Source organism: Bos javanicus, chromosome 12, assembly GCF_032452875.1.
Source record: "Bos javanicus breed banteng chromosome 12, ARS-OSU_banteng_1.0, whole genome shotgun sequence".
Classification (NCBI taxonomy): Eukaryota; Metazoa; Chordata; class Mammalia; order Artiodactyla; family Bovidae; genus Bos; species Bos javanicus.
The window spans coordinates 84,660,381-84,683,957 of NC_083879.1; the positions used below are offsets into that span (position 1 = coordinate 84,660,381).

General features: G+C 42.4%; 1 protein-coding gene across 3 annotated transcripts in view; it reads left to right on the plus strand.

Annotated features, from left to right (window-relative positions):
• Positions 1-23,577, plus strand: part of MYO16 (myosin XVI) — a 517,433-nt gene that overhangs the window by 490,383 nt on the left and 3,473 nt on the right. For all 3 annotated transcript variants that reach the window (XM_061435364.1, XM_061435363.1, XM_061435362.1), the window contains exon 34: positions 7,366-7,451. In XM_061435364.1, coding sequence (XP_061291348.1) covers positions 7,366-7,451 — 86 coding nt within the window. The remainder of the gene's footprint in view (positions 1-7,365; positions 7,452-23,577) is intronic.

Consider the following 23,577-nt stretch of genomic DNA (forward strand, 5'->3'; position numbering starts at 1 on the left):
CCTCAGGACCTAATCATCCCAAAGGTTGATCCCACCTCCTAACACCACCACTTTGGGGTTAGAATTTCAACATGTGAGTTTTAGGGGGACACAGACCTTCAGGGACCTGGTTACCCCCCAAAGGTTCTACATCCCAATGCCACCACATTGGGGCTAGAATTCCAACGTATGGATTTTAGGGGGACAGAGATGTTAAGACCACAGCAGACTGCAGACGGGCATGTGATATTAACAAACAGGAGTGAGTGTGTTCCTATAAATTCAGGCTTCCCCGGTGGCTCAGACGATGAAGAATCTGCCTGCAATGCGGGAGACCTGGGTTCAGTCCCTGGGTCGGGAAGATCCTCTGGAGGAAGGCATGGCAACCCACTCCAGTATTCTAACCTGGAGAATCCCATGGACAGAGGAACCTGGCAGGCTACAGTCCATGGGGTCGCAAAGACTCAGATATGACTGAGCGACTAAGCACAGCACAGCATGTACGATAAAGGTGAATCTTTCTGTCTGTAAGTGTGACTTTTTAAAAAATAAATAAAATGCTTAGTAGAATAAATACAAACAAAGCCACACCTGGGCATATCACAGTAAACCAAGTGTGAATCTTAAAAGCAGCCACTGAAAGTGAAATTCGCTCAGTAGTGTCGAACTCTTTGCAACCCCATGGACTGTATAGTCCATGGAATTCTCCAGGCCTTTCCCTTCTCCAGGAGATCTTCCCAACCCAGGGATTGAACCCAGGTCTCCCTCATTGCAGGCAGATTCTTTAAAGCAGCCAGAGATTAAAATAGAAAGACAAATTACCTTCAAAGAATCAGTGGACATTCAAAGACAATGAAATACCATATTTTTTAAAATGAGGGAGCAGGAAGGTGGGAAGGTATTTCCCAAAGGCCGTTTGGTAGCCAGGATAGTGGTACCCTGGCTTTACCCTGCTTTCTCTGACTTCCCTCCAGGTCCACGTAAGGTCATAGGGTGTGTGTAGTTTTTCATCTGAGAATGTTGCTCACCCAAGGATGCTCATTGCTGACCTGCCCAGCAGGAGGAGGCAAATGGATCTTGGATAAAATCTAGCAGGCGATTTGCATCACCAGTCTCGCTTTCCTTAGGAGGAGTCATGGGGTGGGGAGGTGACTGGAGCGGGGTTTGTTCAAGCTTGGCATGAAGGATCCCAGGGTAATGCGGGAAGGTTCTGTTGGCACCCAGCAGCAAGACTGGTTCAGTGGCACACACGTGGAAAACGCCCCAAGCTGGTTCTGAATGCTGGCCACCCGCAACCCCAATATCAAGCAGGGATCACATGTAAGGGTTGGAAGTGCTGACTCATAGGATGGCGGCTTTCTGGTGCCTTGTAAGGAAATGACACAGGGAAGACACGGAAGGATTTTTATACCAGCCGTAAAGATTTCTAGGGAGAGGACCTGCAGTTACCCAGAACTGTGTTACTGCCAACACCAGGCAGAGACGGCACCAGCACCTGGGGTCCCGCAGCACGGGTCTTCCTAAATTTTATCTCCGACTTGAGCAGCCTTCTTAAGTAATCTCTTACTCTTCACGTGGTGTTTTCATTTTATGCAGGTTATAGGAACTACATGTTTATGTGACAATTTGAAAAATACAGGAGAGAATAAACAATAAGTACTATTCCTTATATTACCTGAAAATCCCCAAAACATGTCTCATATTCCACTTTGTAGAATTCTGTATTTTTTTCATACAAATGTATCTGTGTGCTTATATAAGATGTTTGGTTTTTTTAACAAAGCTTGAGCTACACTCTACCCATGGCTTGAACCACCTGCTTTTTTCCCTGAGGGATCTCAGGTGGTCTGTCTCTAGGTGAGCAATGCATATCTGTGTTGTTGACCGCTGGTCATTAATGTATGCAATGCGTAGCTTCTCATCAGATACAACTACCATGACTTAAATAAGCGAGTCCTACCTGATCTGCCTCTTGAGAAATCTGTATGCAGGTCAGGAAGCAACAGTTAGAACTGGACATGGAACAACAGACTGGTTCCAAATAGGAAAAGGAGTACGTCAAGGCTGTATATTGTCACCCTGCTTATTTAACTTACATGCAGAGTACATCATGAGAAACGCTGGACTGGAAGAAGCACAACCTGGAATCAAGATTGCCAGGAGAAATATCAATAACCTCAGATATGCAGATGACACCACCCTTATGGTAGAAAGTGAAGAGGAACTAAAGATCCTCTTGATGAAAGTGAAAGAGAAGAGTGAAAAAGTTGGCTTAAAGCTCAACATTCAGAAAATGAAGATCATGGCATCCGGTCCCATCACTTCATGGGAAATTGATGGGGAAACAGTGGAAACAGTGTTAGACTTTATTTCGGGGGGCTCCAGAATCACTGCAGATGGTGACTACAGCCATGAAATTAAAAGACGCTTACTCCTTGGAAGGAAAGTTATGTCCAACCTAGGTAGCATATTCAAAAGCCAGAGACATTACTTTGCCAACAAAGGTCCGTCTAGTCAAGGCTATGGTTTTTCCTGTGGTCATGTATGGATGTGAGAGTTGGGCTGTGAAGAAGGCTGAGCTCTGAAGAATTGATGCTTTTGAACTGTGGTGTTGGAGAAGACTCTTGAGAGTCCCTTGGCCTGCAAGGAGATCCAACCAGTCCATTCTAAAGGAGATCAGTTCTGGGTGTTCTTTGGCAGGACTCATGCTGAAGCTGAAACTCCAGTACTTTGTCCACCTCATGCGAAGAGTTGACTCACTGGAAAAGACTCTGATGCTGGGAGGGATTGGGGGCAAGAGGAGAAGGGGACGACAGAGGATGAGATGGTTGGATGGCATCACTGACTCGATGGACATGAGTCTGAGTGAACTCCGGGAGTTGGTGATGGACAGGGAGGCCTGGCGTGCTGCGATTCATGGGGTCGCAAAGAGTCGGACACGACTGAGCGACTGAACTGAACTGAACCGAACCTGTTGGATATTAGAATTATCTCCCAATTTTCCACCCTTGAAATAACATTAGGTGTTTATGTTGGATTACTCCAACTTGATGGAAATAGGCATTGTGTAAAACTTTTCATGTTAATGTTTGAAATTACGTGTGTGTGTGTTTAGATGGAAATACAGAGATGCAGTCTTTCTCATACATGAATATGTGTGGCCTTGTGTCCCTTTGTTTTCACCTGAAGCTATCACAACATTGTTAATTGGCTTTACTCCAACATAAAAAGTTAAAGAGCAAAAACATCGCTTTCTAAACTCTCTGATGATAACCCTTTATAAAAAGAAAAGGATAACAAAAACATTGTATACCCTTACATTGAAATTACATATTTCTAAAATAGTAAAAATGGAATTTGCATGATGGCAATAGTCAACAAGTTCGTGATAAGCAACTCTCAAAGCCTGCATGTATCTAGTATGAAGGTAATAATTTACTATGTATTTTCAATTTGGGGGTATTTAAGGATAGCTGCTAGACCAATAAGGAATTTAAAATATATTGTATGATCAAAGCTGAATACACAAATGTTTAAAATGGTAACCATATATCCCTTCATTTTTACTAAATTTTCATTCCCTGCCATTCTCCCTAGCTGATCTAGGGTGATGCTGTTCTTTCCTGAGCAAAGAGAAAATAGGCATGCCCCTCTGACAGAATATTTAATTTGTCTGTGTTTTGAGTCAAAAGCCAAAAACTATGGCTTCGTGAAATACCAAAAACTCTGAGTCTTATTCTAAAAATCAAACTAAATCCCAAAACCGGTGGAACAAAAACAAAACTCCTGTAGACCAAATGGAAATTTTTGTGGGATATGTTGCCTGAAATGAACCATATAAAATTAGGTATTTAGGAATATTGGGGTTCTAAACTTCAGTATGTAACTGATAGTGTATGTTCAAACCCTGGGACACAGATTTATACATTACCCCTTAAATGCTGACAGAGAACAGATTTTAAAATAACGCCAGGTCTGTATTGCAATTCGTAGACGATCACTTGAAAATCTCAAGAGCTATGTGCACAAAAGGAAAGTTATTTCAGCTAGGCTTTCAGCCTTTCAAAGCAACCTGACGTGTTTATGTTGACCTACTTGTGTTGACACCATGAAACCTTCCCATGACTATAAAAATATCTGGCACAAGACTCTGGCGATGCAGTACCAGCCTTCACTGATTGGAACAGCGTCACATGTTTCATAGGAACCCATGAGTCCTGTGCCGAGGCCAGAGTCAGAAAATCCCTTCTAGTCAGTATGATAAGAACTGACTGCGTATCGTGCGTGTACAGCACGTGATACACTCTTGTTCCGTCACTCAGTCGTGTCTGACTCTTTGCGACCCCGTGGACTGCAGCACGCCAGGCTTCCCTGTCCACCAACTCCCGGAGCTTGCTCAAACCCATGTCCATTGAGTCGGTGATGCCATCCAACCATCTCACCCTCTGTCATCTCCTTCTCCTCCTGCCCTCAGTCTTTCCCAACATCAGGGTCTTTTCCAATGAGTCAGCTCTTCGCATCACGTGGCCTAAGTATGTTACATACATACGAAGTATGATACGAATGTGGTCATTATAACCCAAATCGGTTAGCAGTACTGATTCACAACCAACAGCGTATAGTCAATATGCTTTCTGAATAAAGTCACGAGATGGGAATAAATGCTTAAAATAACTGGAAGTTTTAATTGAATCAGAAATCGTGTTATTTTCGAGGAAAACAGTTTCTCTTGAATGCCAGGATCTGCACCCTACCTCTGCTACCCAGCAATAATGATCTGTTTGTTCATTTGCTGAAATATAGTTATGTGTGGGTAATTATAGCTATCACTTACTTTAATTGCCGTCTTTTACTGATGTGAACACAGGCTTAGATCTTTTCTCGTATACTTAATTATTCCCTGGACTTGTGGTTATTTATCATTAGATTAGAGAACAGTTTTTAGTGCTAGAACATTGTCATTATATCAAACAAAATATTGTGAATCTCAAGATGTTTATTTTGTGGGGACAGACCTAACAAATTCTAGATAGGCCACTTTCTGCTGCTTGAATGAGTACGGATTTTATCATTGGGCATCGGGGAGAAAAATGGCAATTAAAAGAATAGAGTCCTTACATTTGGTTTTACATTTACCACTCTCAGAAGATTTGCCTTTTTAAATCTGTGCCGTGTTTATCCTCAGCACATTGTAAGGATAATCTATGACGATGCAGTACTGAGTGAGACCACTTACAAGACCGGAAGCCCTGCATTCTGTGCATAGACCCTAAGGCCACAGTGAACCCAGTGCCGTAGTGGGACCCAGCCACACTGCTCTGGGAACCTCGGAGAAAGGCTTTCTCTCTTATACTCAAGAATAGATCCAGACCACTGGGGATGGAGCCTTTGGTTGGGATCCGTGGAATGTACTCGACTATGGGTTTTACAACATCACCTTGTTTGTGAGAATTGTATAGATTCTCTGGAACTCATGCTGCTTTCTGATTCAGAGCCTACCTGCCCTGAGAAGCAAGCCTTCACTTGACAATCTGGAATATTGTGCAATTATCTATTCTGAGCAGCAGAAGGTAGTTTTGTAAGGGCAGCAGGCTCCTCAGGCATTCAGAGAGCCCTGCCCCACGCCTCCTTTCCATTTGAAGATATTTTGAAGTCATATTAAGTAACTTCTAGTTGGGACTTAATTTCATTCTGTTTCCCCCACTGTAGTTGGGAAGTTGGGTTGAAAATGACCGATGGGAGGGCCTTTAACTCCCGAGCCACCCCCGCCCCACAACGTCCCCACCCTGGCCCACCCCCCTCAACGTCCCCACCCCGGCCCTGCCCGTCTTGCAGGCCACCCCCAGAATGCGGAATCCTCTCGTGTTCTGCTGCCTTAGCCCGTCCTTACCTTTCAAAATCCACCCCTCCCGGAAGGTTCGCAGCCTGTGGCCTGTCCACCATCCCCGTTCCTTCAATTCCTCCAGCCAGAGGGAATGCTTGCTTTCTCCAGATCCAGTTCAACCCCACTCACGCTCCACATAACCTGTGAGCCGTCCTGCTGTGTCCTTTCTTAAGATTTATTAACTGACTTTAGTTGGAGGACAGTTACTTGGCAGCATTGTGGTGGTTTTGGACATACGTCAGCATGAATCAGCCGTGGGTACATGTGTCCCCCCGTCCTGAGCCCCCTCCCCCCACCCTCCCCGCCCCACCCCTCCAGGTTGTCATGGAGCAGCGGCTTTGGGTGTCCTGCTTCCTACATGAAACTCACACTGGTCACCTGTTTTGCAGATGGTGACATACATGTTTCAGCGCTGGTCTCTCAAATCGTCCCACCCTCCCCTTCTCCCGCTGAGTCCGAAAGTCTGTTCTTGACGTCTGTGTCTCCTTTGCTGTCCTGCACGAAGGATTGTCAGTACCTTCTCTCCGGATTCCATTTCTTAAGAATCATTCCCGTTAAGACTTGAGATCCTCAGATGCAGGACTTCTCTTGGCTCTTGATCGCGTCTCCCAGCGCTGTGACCCAGAGGGCACTCTGATACTCCCTGACTTTCTTTGGCTGGCCTTGTGTCAAGAGGGTCTTGCTGTTGACTTGGTTCTGAGTTTGGATACTCGCTGAGCTGAGTTTCCGTCCGGATTCTGTGAGCCATCCTCCAGTTGATAATTCAGTTTTAAAAAGTGGGTCACGGCCTTCTTCTCCTTGCCCAGGTCCCCAGTCTCTGTAAGAAGTCCAGTGAACTGAATTCTCCAGAAGCAGACGTTAAGCTCGCTTGTCACGGGCCCCGTGTCCCCTTCACACAGTTGCTACCCCTCCTTCACACGAAGCCCAAGCTTGTAGCTTTGCCCCACTACCTGGCCATACATTTCATTCCTGACTGCTGCTCACCCAGCTCCCCGGAAATGCCAGCCTGCGTCTGATCTTAGATTTCCACCCACCCTTCCCCTGCTTTTTCGTGATTTGTTTTTAGGTTTATTTTTCCCCTGTTAACTGCCCCGACCCCACAAACTGCAACCCCAGGAACCCATTCACCCTCGTTGTCCACAAGGTTCTCTTTTTCCCCCATCAGAGTTTCATCAGACTTATTTTTAGCCTCTAGAAAAGTTTCCTTTCTCCCCTTCAGGCCTTCTTTGCTTACTTCTCTGCTATTGTGACATTTTTTCTTCTCTATCATTCTATCTTTTTTTTTTTTTTTTGGCCAGCACACTTCCTCTTTGCTTAGCTAAGCCTCCAGCAATGCCTGTATTCCCAAGCTGCTTTGAGGACTTTGTTATTCATCGAGTGTTTACTGGCCTTCATTGCAGTCTGTGGAATGTCACTCTTTCAGTTTGTTCAATAAGCTCCTGACTTACTTTATTCGAGGAAAGGACACGCAACTTAACGGCTGCACTGTGTTGCCCTTGTAGGATTACCTGAAGAGGACGGATTCTCCAGGCTGTCTGGGGGTGGGGCCTCCTCCTTTCAGAGACACAGAGAGAGTCACACCACTCAGGTAAGGACCCCTCGATGTTCTGATGCTCACCTTTGCTGTGATAACTGGAGCTAAAAGACAAGAAGAGTTTCGTGAAGGTGTGACCAAGAGCGTTTGTTCCCGCTGGACTAGGGAACACAGTTTTTTCCAACTCTGCCTTAAGTTTCTTCTCAACATTCTCGCTCTTTTGTATTGGCTGACTCCTATTTATTTTCTGCTCCTTTGCTGGTAGCTCGGGCAGTAAAGAATCCGGCTGCGGTGTGGGAGACCCAGGTTCGATACCTGGGTCGGGAAGATCCAGTATTCTTGTCTGGAAAATCCCATGGACAGAGGAGCCTGGGGGGTTACAGTCCATAGGGTCGCAAAGAGTTGGACATGACTGAGTGAATAACATTTAAAAGAAGAATGTCCAAAACGCATAAAACTTAACAAATGGTCTTAAATGAAGCATTATAGACATACTTTATCTGTGGCATTATAGAGTCACCGTCAGGTGACGAGAACATTGCAGTCACTGAAGGTCTTCATATTTCCTGCATTTGACCTCAGCTGAAGTAAGAAGGCTTTAAGTGACATCTTGGACATAAAATGCTTGAGGCCCATGTAGTTTTATGGCCATTATCTCTCAGTTAGCACCTCAAATCCCACATAATCCAAATGCATCTACAAACTATCCCATCATCAGAACACTGCAGAATCAAAATGAGTTTACAGCTCACAAAACTGTTTTGCTATGCTTCAGTGATTTCACATGTATTCATAATGTGTTTGGCCTCAAAAAGTTTGCCAAAAGAAAGAGGATTATCACTTAAAAATAAACTCTAGCATTTGTAGAAAGAAAAAGGATTTATATCAATAGTTTAGTGTGCTTTTTATGTTCAGTTTTAAAATAAAGTCTTTAAAAAATATGACTTTGCTTTGAAGGTGGTACACAACCAAAAATGTATTAAAGATTGTACTGTTGATATATTAAAGATCATTGCTTTAGCAACAAGATTATCTTGTATGAAGTTGCATTACAACTTTTGCTATGTCAGATATCTACACTAAAATTATCTAAAGTCAAGTATCTAGATGTTTCCATGAAACCAGCTAGCCAGCTAAGGATCCAGTTTCCATCAGAATATTTGACATTATATAGGCACAGTTATATTATCAACTGAGATTTTTCTAAATAACACTGATGAGGTAGTGAGAAAAATCAATAATTTTAATCTTAAAGATAAATCTTACAGTAGGCAATATACTGAAATCACTTACGCTGATATATAGACATTGAAATAGAAAAAAAATGCTGATTGCTTGCAATAATAGATTGTGCTGATCTCCCCTCTGTTCCTCAGAGATGCACTTATTTTACCTTGTAAACATCACAGATGCTTTATCTACGGTAAGTCACGGGGGACCTGCTTGCAAAGAACAGAACATCGGCTTGATTTTTGTCAAAGGGTTGACTCCTATGTGCTGGAGCACAGCAATAGAGACGCCCTTCCCAGGGCTTCCACTGTGCTGTGGGTCACAGAGAAGAGGGTTCATCTGGAAAGAAGGTGCGTTAACAGAGGCATCTTGGCAACTTCCCTCTGGTCTTCCACTGATTTGGTTGTCAAGAGAGATGGGAGAGGTCACCAGGACTAATTTTCTGTTTTGTCTTTTTTTTTTTTAAGAGTTTTTTTGATGTGGGCCATTTTTAAAATCTTTATGGAATTTGTTACAATACTACTTTTGTTTTATGTGTGTGTTTTCTTTTGGCCACAAAGCATGTAGGATTTAGCTCCCTGACCAAGGACTGAAGCTGCACCCGCTGCATTGGAAGGCAGCGTCTTACCCACTGGACCCCAAGGAAGTCCTGGGAATACTTTTCCATTCCCAGCTTTCACTGAGAGCTTATTTTCAAAGGCAGGCAACCCCCAGTTATCTCATAGTACTTTTTTTTTTAAGGAAATGGAAAACCAAGCTCATTTTCTTGCATGCCTGGTGCAAGCTTTCTCTTGGCAAGACATGTGGGTCAGTGCTAGATGCCCAGCACGGTTAGGCGGAGCTCTGCCTTGAATGACCACACATATCTCAGCACAAATGCCTCTTGGGTGACGTTTATAGAGGAAATATAAACACATCAGGCATCTTGCATTCTAGATTTTCTAGTAAAGCAATTAAGTAAGAATTCTATAAAATCTGCCTTGAACCGACTGGGCATGCAGCAATAAAATTAAATGCTGACTAAAAATTGAATTCCTCTTTGAGGATGTCTGTATTTTAATTAACATCATCAGTGATTTTAATGAAATCCCTTTAAGGAAGATAAAATGTCTGGACATTATTGCAGATAAAGAAATCAAGAAATAGATTTAGTAGCTTGCCAGAGATCATAGGGAAAATGCAGAGTCCAGGGTTTGAATGGACGTCAAGATCCTCTGTGTTGTTTCTGAGAAGAAACTTGCCATAACTCACTAAAAGTGATGGGGGTGGCATCTGGCTTTTACGTAAATTTGGAAGGCAAAGTCTTCTGAAAGACTTGGGTCAAGATCAAACCGAAAGTGGTTTGGATCAAGGTAAAAGTCTTAACTGGCTGTAGTGGCCATCTGTGGCTGTGTTTTCAGCTGCTCACTGACCACAGTGACAATTTAAGGAGAGAGGTTTCACCTTCCTCCCCTCCTTGGAGAGCTGGACAGATCCTTGTGACACGCACTCAGTCTGTCCACTGCGGATTATGAGTTACCAGACATACAACGGAAGGGTCGAGGATAGATGTCACCCCTGGGGGGCCACCTGGGGGTGATGGCTCCCTCCAGGGGCCACAGCCGTTAGCCCGTGTCTGTGACCACAAGCCACTGCGGTCACCTTGGGTCCCGTCCACGTGCCAAAACTGCCCTTCTTAAATTCATGCCCAGTTACTTTGCTTTCCAGTAACGCTTCTGCCTGTGAGAGTTAGTTTCTGTTGCTTACAAAGAAGAATTTTGACTGGCACACAAATTTGATTTTATTCTCCTTATCTATAAAATTTACTTTAGAGCCACAAGTTTCTTTTTTAATTTTATTTTTCTATTCTCTATTTTGTTTAAATTGAAGTATAGTTGATTTCCAAAGCTGTGCTAATTTCTGCTGTGCAGAAAAGTGATTCAGTTATACACATACATACTTTTTGAAATTTTCTTTTCCATTATGGTTTATCCCAGGAGCTGGGATAGGGTCCCTGTACTAGCCAGTAGGAATTTGTTTTTTATCCATTCTTTATATGAGGGTTTTCATCTACTAACCCCACACTCCTAGTCCATCTCTTTCCTTCCCTCACAGTGATATGCCATGGATTACAATCTGTAATTTTCATTCCATTTATCGTATTTCTTGCCAAGCCTTCTGTTATATCCTTTAGGTTTTATAAAGAGCACTAAAAGTTGTTCTTACTATCTGATGTATTCAGATATTCACTGTAAGAAATTGTAGATGGTTTCTGATAGAATAGTGGCCATCCAGTGCCTGAGAGCTTAATAAATATCTACTGCCTCTCGACACAGCCTCCAATGAAAGCCCGAACAGAATCAATATGCAATTGATCCACATCAAGAAACAAATTGTTATGTGGTTTGTTTTACTGAACCATCAAAGGAACCTTTTTGTAATGTCACATATCAAAGAAATGAAGAGCTGCAGACCACTCAATAAACCCAATGCCTTCTTTCTTTATCCATTTTATTTGTCACATGGACTGCTTGAAATGTATTGTGGCAGGGAAAAGAATCAGTGTGGTAGATAAAACAGTAAAATGTAGACACCTTTCATTTTAATTGTTAAGGCGTGATTCTAAAACACATGCTGGGAATTAGAAATTAGACAACCATTTCAAATGGAATCATATGTATCTCACTGATAAGCTACTAACCAAGGGAGACCTAACATAGAGCATGCTTCCACACAGCTGAGGTTTCAGGAAATCTGTATGCACACCTCATGACTTCCAGATTATGTGCAAGAAATGAAGGCAGTAAATTAATTGGATGGTAGAAGTTTAAACGGCAGCACTTTCAACAGAAGGAACATGTCCTGTAGAGATATATAGAAACTTGGAAAATAACGAAAATAAATTCCATATTTTACATGTTTCCTTCATAGAATTGTACCATATGTGTAACCTAGATGTTTCGAATGCATGATGTTTTTATCCGGTGAAGACATTGACTGTCATCAAAGAGGAAAATTCAGTTTTAAGAAGTATGAAAAGGATGAGAGAGCAGAATTGTGACTGTGCTTTTGTACATTTTACAATGTACAGAATTGTACATTGTACAGCGGGAGTTGGTGATGGACAGGGAGGCCTGGCCCACTGCAGTCCATGGGGTCGCAAAGAGTCGGACACGACTGAGCGACTGAACCAAACTGAACTATTGAAGGACACTTGGTGACTGTGTTTTTAAAAGGAGAAAGATCTCATGATGTCTCTGCAGGTCACCTTTCTCCTTTTTAAACACTTGGTCACGGGACTTCCCTGGTGGTCAAGGGGTCTAGACTCTTCTTTCACTGCAGGGGGGTACGGGTGCGATCCCTCGTCAGGGAACTAAGATCCCACGTGTGGCATGGCCAAAGATTATAAAAACATAGTCATGATTCTGATTTCTCATTCCTTCAATATTTTTTTTTTTTTAAAGAAAGAAGCCAGGATAAGCAGGGCTGGGAGTGACAAGAGTGGTGTGGAGGAAGGTTGGGTTGGGTTGCAATTTTAAATCAGATGACAAAACAAAAACCTTGCTGAGCAGAGATAAAGTAGAAAGTCAGAGTGTCAGCCAGGCTGGGGTCAGGGGAGCCCTTCAGGTGGGAAGGAGCAGAGACCCTGCGTACAACCAGCCTGGACCTTGAGATGGTCAGCGAGGCTGCAAGGGAATAAATCTACATATTACTGCATGTTTTAATGAAGAGCAATAGAAATTACCATGAGTTACATGTTAGTGCTAGAAAAGGGGAGCTGTTAAGTTACATACTCTAGCAAGAGGCTAAATGTAAAATACCAGTTATGATCGTATTGCATTGTCTTTCTTTAAAACAATTAACCAGCTTTGGAAACCTTGGTCTGCTCAGAAAATAAGTAAAGGGCAAGTATTTTCATTTTCTGTAAGTGGGAGATACAAGACAAATAATTCCACTCCTCCCAAAATAACAGAGAATTGGAATATTGACCCCTGGGAACCTGGGCCCCAGATATTCTGACTTGTTATTTGTTCAGTCAGTTCAGTTCAGTCGCTCAGTTGTGTCCGACATTTGCAACCCCATGGACTGCAGCGTGCCAGGCCTCCCTGTCCATCACCAACTCCCAGAGCTTGCTCAAACTCATGTCCATCGAGTCAGGGATGCAATCCCACCATCTCATCCTCTGTCACCCCCTTCTCCTCCTGCCTTCAATCTTTCCCAGCATCACGGTCTTTCCAAGGAGTCAGTTCTTCACATCAGGTGGCCAAAGTATTGGAGTTTCAGCTTCAGCATCAGTCCTTCCAATGAATATTCAGGACTGATCTCCTTTAGGATGGACTGGCTGGACCTCCTTGCAGTCCAAGGGACTCTCAGGAGTCTTCAACACCACAGTTCAAAAGCATCAATTCTTCGGCACTCAGCTTTCTTTATAGTCCAACTCTCATCCATACATGACCACTGGAAAAACCATAGCCTTGACTAGACGGACCTTTGTTGGCAAAGTAATGTCTCTGCTTTTTAATATGCTGTCTAGCTTGGTCATAGCTTTTCTTCCAAGGAGCACACATCTTTTAATTTCATGGCCACAATTACCATATGCAGTGATTTTGGAGCCCCCCGAAATAAAGTCTCTCACTATTTCCATTGTTTCCCCATCTATTTGCCATGAAGTAATGGGACCAGATGCCATGATCTTACATTGCCATGATCAACATTTTCTGAATGTTGAGCTTTAAGCCAACTTTTTCACTCTCCTCCCTCACTTTGATCAAGAGGCTCTTTAGTTTTTATTTGCTTTCTGCCATAGGGTGGTGTCTTCTGCGTATCTGAGGTTATCGATGCTTTGTATATTAATGGGATCTGACAACTTTGAAAGAAAAATTTAGGCTAAAGGAACAGAAAGTTTTCCATGGTGCTAAAACGTAATCAGCCCACATCAGTGAAGGAATTTATTTTATGACCTTAGAAGACCTCCAGGGCCTGATTCTTCGCTGATCTCTTTGATTACACTATTATTTGAAACTGTCATTTCGTATTTCTGACTCTGCCAGAAATAGGTTCTAAAACAGATGAACTATGATATTGGGAAGAAGTTTCATGAAGTCAATGATATAAAAAGCCTAAATTTTGAAGCCCTAGTGGATTTAAGTTAATTTTATACACTTGCAGGTGATTTTTATTATCTATTTTGGGAAGGAAGTCTCAATTAAAGAGATTTGCTCTCTTATGTTGCCAACTTTGGCAAAATCTTGTCTCTTTTTCTTCCTAATGCTTCCTGACATCTGGTTTCCTTTCCCTATTTTCTCTCTATTATATCTTAAAGACGCTGTCACTCACCCCAGACATCGCACCCTGGCAGACCTAATGCCCACCTAATCCATTTCTTTTGAGGCACCTGGCTAGACTACATTTCCCAGCATCCTTGTGGTTGGGAACAGTCATGTGACTGAGTTCTAGCCAATGGAAAGGGAGCCACAGTGATATGCACTCTGTCCAGGCATGACTCCTACAAACCTCCCTTCAGCTATGAGTGTTCCATTTCCTTTCCCATCCAAAAGCTGGCTGCACAATATTCCAAGACCCTGGAAGATGCAAAGTACAGTCACAACAATGTAGAAGGTCATCTACTGAGCAGAAATACCCATTTTAGCCTTAACATGAGCAATATACTTCTTTGGGGTCATCCATTGGTATTTGTGGTTTGCCAGTTACAGATAGCAGCTTGAGTAAAAGACATTGATACCTTTTTTTAAAAAATTATTATTTTTTCAATTGAAGGATAATTGCTTTACGGAATTTTGTTGTTTTCTGTCAAACATCAGATAGATACCTTTTATCATTTATTTGGCCTAATGTTTTACATGTTGCTACTGAGAATTATTTATGGTGCTTAATTAAGTTTCGGAGAAGGCAATGGCACCCCACTCCAGTACTCTTGCCTGGAAACTCCCATGGACAGAGGAGCCTGGTAGGCTGCAGTCCATGGGGTCCCTAAGAGTTGGACACAACTGAGCGACTTCACTTCCACTTTTCACTTTCATGCATTGGAGAAGGAAATGGCAGCCCACTCCAGTGTTCTTGCCTGGAGAATCCCAGGGATGGGGGAGCCTGGTAGGCTGCCGTCTATGGGGTTGCACAGAGTCAGACACGACTGAAGTGACTTAGCATTAATTAAGTTTAACCTAATTCAGTTCAGTTCAGTCACTCAGTCGTGTCCGACTCTTTGCTACCCCATGAATTGCAGCACGCCAGGCCTCCCTGTCCATCACCAACTCCCGGAGTTTACTCAAACTCATATGCATGGAGTCGGTGATGCCATCCAGCCATCTCATCCTCTGTCGTCCCCTTCTCCTCTTGCCGCCAATCCCTCCCAGCATCAGAGTCTTTTCCAATGAGTCAACTCTTTGCATGAGGTGGCCAAAGTATTGGAGTTTCAGCTTTAATATCAGTCCTTCCAAAGTACACCCAAGACTGATCTCCTTTAGAATGGACTGGTTGGATCTCCTTGCAGTCCAAAGGACTCTCAAGCGTCTTTTCCAACAGCACAGTTCAAAAGCATCAATTCTTTGGCATTCAGCTTTCTTCACAGTCCAACTCTCACATCCATACATGACCACTGGAAAAACCATAGCCTTGACTAGACAGACCTAACCTAATTAAGCACTATAAATAATTAGTTTAACCTAATCTTTATAAGGTTAAATATTATAAAGTTAAATAATAAGTTTAACCTCCATTATTTAGCAATCTTTATTATTTAAGATAGTAAAAAAAATGCCTGTTGATATCTTCTGATAATAGAATTGCTGGGATGTTACTTATCAGACATTTTAATACAAAATAATGATCATTAGTGCCCCCATCAAGTCATACATATGTAAAACAGAAGCTTGCAGTTCTTAACAACTGGTCACTTAGAAATTCCTCAAAATCAATAGACTTGATTTTAATCAGGGACAAAATCAGCCCCTGTAATACACTGGGCGCCCTGGAGAAACGGTCTAATGCTTTCGGGACCTGTTTGTGCATTTCATGATTAGAAAGGATTGCCTGTCTTCTCTCTCATTCTCAAGTGGGCGGCTCTGGTGGGCAGCTAGACTTGGGAGGGAGACTCGAGGTTGAGGACAGAGATCATTCCCCCATGCACTAAGTTCACGGTCCATGGAGTTGCTAAACTGTACCCTTTGGCTAATTATAGTTGATTTAAAAAATCTATTTGAATTGGGCTAAAGGTTTTATTAGCATTCAGTTTCATGAAGTGGTTTTTCTCACTCTTATTTAATAATGTTTAATATTATGACACACAGATTGTAATTGTTTGCAGAAAAAATATTTTCAGAAATGAATAACTTGCCAGGTGAGCTGTGCCCTATGAACTGATGCAAGTGGGGGTGCTGGCTGTTTGGACAGTGAGGGTGAGCGTCCTTGGACGTGAACCTCGTCGTCTGGAGGCTGTGGAGTACTTAGCTGCCGTGGTTGAGACCTTGCTTTGCTTACTTTCACACCGGCATCTTGCCTCCCTTCTGACTTCCCTCTCCACTGCTAGCTTGGAGCTAAGTCTCAAGCTGCATACCACATGGCAGAGTGCTTCTCTGTCTCCTGCGTTTCTGGGTCATTGTCAGTGTAGATGTGAACAAAAGGATGGACGGAGTTCCTGATTCACTTGACTCAAGTAGCCTTTCTTCTTTTAGTGTCTGACTCATCCTTTCATTCCAATACAAATCCCGCAGCCCAGTAGATATTTCTTGGCCATGCTGCCTTGAAATGAGTGGCATCTCTGCAGTCTTGAAGCCACAGTCACTGTATCTGCAATTTATTGGCCAATTAATGCTGTGCTTCCTCATGCGGTTTTTGCGTTGATGTCCTGTTTACGCATGTTTGTTCATCTAACTCTCTGAGTTTTACATCTTATCACTCACTTTGAATGAAAGCCTCTTGAGGGAGCTGGTCATATTGTGTGCTTCTAAGTCCTGTAAACCCATCACAGCACTTTCTGTCTCGTAATTGTTGAAAGCATGTGCATTCATTGACTAGCAGACAGGAAAAACTTGGAAGTCAGTGTGGTTAAGAAGGTTGACTAAACTCAATGTACTTGAATTTGAATCCAGATTCTACCACTGATTGGCGAAGTGAGTTTGGGCTTTAAAGATGAATTTCAACATCTATGAAAAGAGGGCTAACAATCCTTAACCTGCTTATTTTACATGGTTATGAGATTTTTTACTAGGATAACATGTGACTCTGTGATGACCGAGAGTGGTGGGATCGGAGGTGGGAGGAAGTCTCAAGGGGAAGGGGCCATATGTACACATACAGACGGTTCACACGGTTGTATAGCAGAGACTAACACAACATTGTAAATATTCCAATTTATTTTTTTTTAATTTTTAAAAGTTAAAAAAAGAATATAAAACAAGATCACAAAGTTGATGTTTGGAATGGGCTTTTGAGAACTGCAGAGCTTCCATATCTGGGTGTACAGACTGGGGCTGTTACAGAGAAGATACGTCGGGTTACAGAGCATGTTCTGTAATCGGACGGGCGCCTCTCATTAGACTGGCACAGAGTCTGTGTGAAGATGAGCGATGATAAAGCTGCAGTGATTAGTGTGGTCAGGAGATACAGGGCTCTCTGTGACACGCTAAGGCAGGTGCACTTGGCTGTTTAGTGCACCTACTAAAGTAGGTGCTAGGGAAAGGCAGTGGCTTGGAAGATTTTTGAACAAGCCAAGTGTATAAACAGACGTCCTTCGGAGAGAAAATCCAACAGATTGTTTGTCCTTAATAATGCCTGTGGGGAGAGAGAAAATCCAACATATTGTTTGTCCTTAATAATGCCTCCTGGGCCCTCCAGTGAGTCTCCCATATAATTCCTGGGCCTTGCAGTGAGTCTCCCATTTAATCCCAGGAAAAATATTTTTAAAGGAATTGTGGCACTCTTACTTTCTCTGCTTCCAATAACATGGATTTATGGTTTTCCATATATTCTCAGTTCTTGAACCCATTACTATATGTCATCACTGTAAATGTGCACTAAATATATGTTATTAATTTTTGCTACAATCTTAGAGCAGTTATACTGGTGCTGCCGTGTTTTTTCAGTGAATTGAGGTAAGACACTAGAGCTCATATAAAATCCATATTCTGAAATGTCACAGATTAATTATCTCATGAGATGTATAGTCATGAATTTCTATTTCATAACTTTCCATCAGTAGGAACAAAGCATGCATCTGGTCATCAGAGTCCATTTTCATTCTTAGCTATGAACTTAAAATCAGCTGCAAAATGCAAATAAATGGCTGTTTAAATTATATTAAGTGTGCTCCAATATAATATTACTACTACTACTACTACTAAGTCACTTCAGTCGTGTCCGACTCTGTGCGACCCCATAGACGGCAGCCCACCAGGCTCCCCCGTCCCTGGGATTCTCCAGGCAAGAACACTGGAGTGGGTTGCCATTTCCTTCTCCAATGCATGAAAGTGAAAAGTGAAAGTGAAGTCGATCAGTCGTGTCTGACTCCTAGTGACCCCATGGACTGCAGGCTCTTCCGTCCATGGGATTTGCCAGGGTTAGGTACGGCAGTGGGTTGCCATTGCCTTCTCCGAATATCATATTACTTATTATAAAAGTAAAGGAGAGTGGCTAATTTTTTTAAGAGGTCAACATGCACGACTAAGGTAAAAAGTTAAAACCCTCTGTTCCCTCACTGCCTGCTGTCCAGACACACTCTTATTTCCAATAGAATTTTCTCCTTGGAAGAGTTGTTTTCCCTTTTTTAACCCTTAGGCAAAAACAGGAAACAAGATAGCAAGAATGAACTTAATTGGATTGCTGTATAAATGACTATTTCTGAATTAAGAAGGATCAACTCTTTTTCTGCCTGAAGGAGAAATGCTGTTTCGATTTCAGATTTTTTTTTTTAATTTTTTCAAAATGTATGGAGATATACACCCCTTTAATCAAAGACTTTTTAAAGGGCATTTCATTTTAAGCCATATCATTGGGGTCTATTTAGGTAAACTTTGGTTTTACAAACTGATTTTTGAATTTCATTCTGTACTGTTTTTCTCCTCCAACATCTTGTTAGCATGAGTGGAAATGGGATTTGCATTTGAAACGCTAATATTCGGTATTCAGTCAGCCAAGCCGCTTCCTTCTCTTAATTTCCATAAATGTCAGTAAATGCCTCTTTTCACCTTTGGGTGAACAGTCAATAGGAAAATCAATTCTGTGACAAATGAACAGCAACATGATTTTACATATGAATTATTTAACAAAGATTATTTTTATCCTAGAAGGGGAAGACTTAAGGTAAAAATCAGCAGCAAATTATTAATTTACATTTATTAATATTATTCATAAAAATGCATAGCCACAGGAAGTGAAGAAAATTTGAATCTCATTTTGTAATTAGTTCATGTCACAGGACTCTGTTAATGACACAATAGAAAACCATTAAAAATTAGTAAGTAGATATATATGTAATAAACCTCATTAAGCCTTTACATCATGTTGTGTTTCCCTCTGAGTTGTGAGAGATTTTGTGAGTTTTTTTAACCCTTGACAGTAAGTGAACAAATTATAAATCTCCTACTTAGGGATGCAAAAACTTGCAAGAAGTCAGTCTTTATATCACGTACATTCCGTCTTCATATCTAATTGGTGTCTGCTATACAAAAATGGGCACAATAAAGGACAGAAATGGTATGGACCTAACAGAAGCAGAAGATATTAAGAAGAGGTGGCAAGAATACACAGAAGAATTATACAAAAAGATCTTCATGACCCAGATAATCACGATGGTGTGATCACTCACCTGGAGCCAGACATCCTGGAATGTAAAGTCAAGTGGGCCTTAGAAAGCATCACTACAAACAAAGCTAGTGGAGGTGGTGGAATTCCAGTTGTGCTATTTCAAATCCTAAAAGACGATGCCGTGAAAGTGCTGCACTCAATATGCCAGCAAATTTGGAAACCTCAGCAGTGGCCACAGGACTGGAAAAGGTCAGTATTCATTCCAATCCCAAAGAAAGGCAATGCCAAAGAATGCTCAAACTACTGCACAATTGCACTCATCTCACACACTAGTAAAATAATGCTCAAAATTCTCCAAGTCAGACTTCAAAAATACGTGAACCGTGAACTTCCAGATGTTCAAGCTGGTTTTAGAAAAGGCAGAGGAACCAGAGACCAAATTGCCAACATGCACTGGATCATCGAAAAAGCAAGAGAGTTCCAGACAAACATCTATTTCTGCTTTATTTATTTACTATGCCAAAGCCTTTGACTGTGTGGATCACAATAAACTGTGGAAAATTCTGAAAGAGATGGGAATTCCAGACCACCTGACCTGCCTCTTGAGAAATCTGTAAGCAGGTCAGGAAGCAACAGTTAGAACTGGACATGGAACAACAGACTGGTTCCAAATAGGAAAAGGAGTACGTCAAGGCTGTATATTGTCACCCTGCTTATTTAACTTATATGCAGAGTACATCATGTGAAACGCTGGGCTGGAAGAAGCACAAGCTGGAATCAAGATTGCTGGGAGAAATATCAATAACCTCAGATATGCAGATGACACCACCCTGATGATAGAAAGCAAAGAAGAACTAAAGAGCCTCTTAATGAAACTGAAAGTGGAGAGTGAAAAAGTTGGCTTATAGTTCAACATTCAGGAAACTAAGATCAGGGCATCTGGTCCCATCACTTCATGGGAAATAGATAGGGAAACATTGGACACAGTGGCAGACTTTATTTTTCTGGGCTCCAAAATCGCTGCAGATGGTGACTGCAGCCATGAAATTAAAAGATGCTTACTCCTTGGAAGGAAAGTTAAGACCAACATAGATAGTATATTAAAAAGCAGAGACATTACTTTGCCAACAAAGATCCATCTTGTTAAGGCTATGGTTTTTCTAGTAATCATGTATGGATGTGAGAGTTGGACTATAAAGAAAGCTGAGCACCAAAGAATTGATGCTTTTGAACTGTGGTCTTGGGGAAGACTCTTGAGAGTCCCTTGGACTCCAAGGAGATCCAACCAGTCCATCCTAAAGGAAATCAGTCTGGAATATTTATTGGAAGGACTGATATTGAAGCTGCAACTCCAGTACTTTGGCCACCTGATGTGAAGAGCTGACTCCTTGGAAAAGACCGTGATGCTGGGAAAGATTGAACGCAGGAGGAGAAGGGGACAACAGAGGATGAGATGGTTGGATGGCATCACCAACTCAATGGACATAAGTTTAAATAGGCTCCGGGAGTTGGTGATGGACAGGGAGGCCTGGCGTGCTGCAGTCCATAGGGTCATAAAGAGTTGGACATGACTGAGGCACTGAGCTAACTGAACTGATACATTCTTTGTTGCTTCGCTGATGGCTCAGCTGGTAGTGAACCCGCCTGACAATGCAGGAGACCCAAGAGACACAGGTTTGATTCCAGGGTGTAGAAGATCCGCTGCAGAAGGAAATGATAACCCGCTGCAGTGTTCTTGCTTAGAAAATTTCATGGCTAGAGCAGCCTGGTGGGCTACAGTCCATGGGGTCGCAAAGTGTCCAGCACGATTATGTGCACACATACGCACAAGCATGGCCTTGTGTCTGTTGTTTGTCTTAGTCGCTCGGTCGTGTCCGACTCTTTTGTGACCCCGTGGACTGTAGCCCGCCAGGCTCCTCTGTCCATGGGATTTCCCAAGCAAGAGTACTGAAGAGGGTTGCCATTTCCTTCTCCAGGGGATCTTCCTGACCCAGGGATCAAACCCTTGTCTCCTGAGTTGGCAGGCAGATTCTTTACCACCGAGCCACCAGGGAAGACATTAGAGGACACAAAACAGTTTATAATTCTGGAGTTGGGGGTGGGGGGATTGAGTCTCGATTCATGTCTTAAACTTTTAAATACCTAATAAGCAAGATTTTCTCAAAAATGGGAAGAAAACATTATTTCTAACCCCCTATACCAAACTCTCCAGGTCCTATTCACCAGTGTCTTAGTTAACACTATTTTCTTTTTTTTTTTTTTCTGTTGAAATTTTAGCTGGGAACTTTAGATTTGCATGCAGTTGTCACAAAGATTGGAGAGAGCCCAGTTTCTCCCTGTGGTGTTTTTTTTGCTTTACCTGAAATGCAGTTGACTTACTACACCGTGTTAGTGTCAGGGCTAATTATTTGCTATTTGCATATGTTAGGAAAGGATCACCATGTTAAGTCTAGCAACCATCTGTTCCCCATATAAAGTTATTAGTGTCATTTTCTAAGGATTTGTTTCAGTGAAGAAATCTTCTGAAAAACCTGCTGAAATGAAAAGATTTCATTCAAGGATGAGGATCCCAGCCCACAGGGAAATGGCTTCAGAATATGATCATTCATGTGTCAGTTTAGAGTCCTGTATGTCACAGTTATGTTATAAATCCAGAGTGTTGCTCTTATTTTGAGATCTTACGAATAAGGAAGGAGAAGACTACTTTATATTGTTTTCCTTGTTAGTCACACAGTTCTGTCCAACTCTGCATCCCCACGGACTGTAGCCCGCCAACCTCCTCTGTCCATGGTATTCTCCAGGCAAGAACACTGGAGTGGGTTGCCGTTCCCTTCTCCAGGGCATCTTCCTAACCCAAGAGTCGTACCTGGGTCCCCTACATTGCAGGCAGATTCTTTACCGTTTGAGCTGGGCCACAAATTATTTTCATGTAACATTATCTGACTGAGTCATGAGGATAACCATAAACCAGAAAGTTTAGGGATTTTCTCAAGTCAAGCAGTTATTAGTAGCAATGACACAGTCATAACAGCTCACATTCACAGAGCGCTCATTACATTTTTAGGGCACTGGAGTAGCCCACACCTGTCCTTTTGAGGTGTGATTACTGGAATCCACTTACAGATGAGGAAGCCAACGCACTTGCTCCAGGTTACACAGTCATCAGACAGCAGATTCAGGATTCCAGTCCAGACGCCTTGGCTGCAGAGTCCTGGTTGGTCAACCATCACATCCCCGCTCATACCAGAGTCCAAATCCCCGTGGATTTGTGACTCCCTGTTAGAGAAGGACATTCAGTGTCATAAACGGTGCTTGTCTGCGTCGGCCGTGTGAAAATGCCTCCCCCAGTCTTTTCTTCCCCTGTTCTACTGATGCCCCTCTCGTTTCTTCAAAATTCAGATTGAAAGTTCCCACCTCTGTGAAGTCTCTCCAGACCTTCCTTCATAGAGCCCCTTTTCCCAGGTAAATGGTAAAAACAAAGAAAGGAAAACTTAATAACAAGAGTCAAACTCTTGTTGACTCCTCCGTCTCCACGCCACATGCAGCGTGTTAAGACGCTTACGTGACTGATGTGTCTAGAAGTTTCTTTAAAAACAGGGCGTTGGTCATTTTCATGCAGCCCAGGGGTGGTGCCACGTGGAACGCAGAGGTCGCTGGGTGTGGAACCGTTCTTACTTCCACAGCTACAACTCTTACCTTCCGGTTCTGGGAAAGAGAATGATTGTCTGTGCAAACACTATTCTATAAAACATGCCAGATAAGAAAATAAGTAAGGAAGTAGCTGTCTGAAGTGGTGGCGTGGGTTGGAGATATGTCTTTTACAGCAATGAGAAGATATTTAAAGGACACCAATATGCCATCCTTTATCCTCCACGTGTCAGGATCAGTGAGGCCTGGGGTGATGCCAGCTGACTCCAGGTTCCCAGAAACATCAACATCCTTAACCCCCAGGGTCACTTCTCCTCCTGGAAAGAAATGGTTCCCTTTCAACACTGAAGCCAAAATTTTACAAAGCCATTATTGGCTTTGTAATGATAATACGTGTATTATTCTGTGTCATTAATGATGTTACTTAACTTGTGGAATATCAAATAATAAGAGAAGTTTTAAGAGTTTTTGTTACTACCAATAGGGCATGAAATTTAAAGAATGATAAAAGTGATTTAGATGTTTTTACCGTGCTGGATAACGTTGCAGATACTTTTTATTC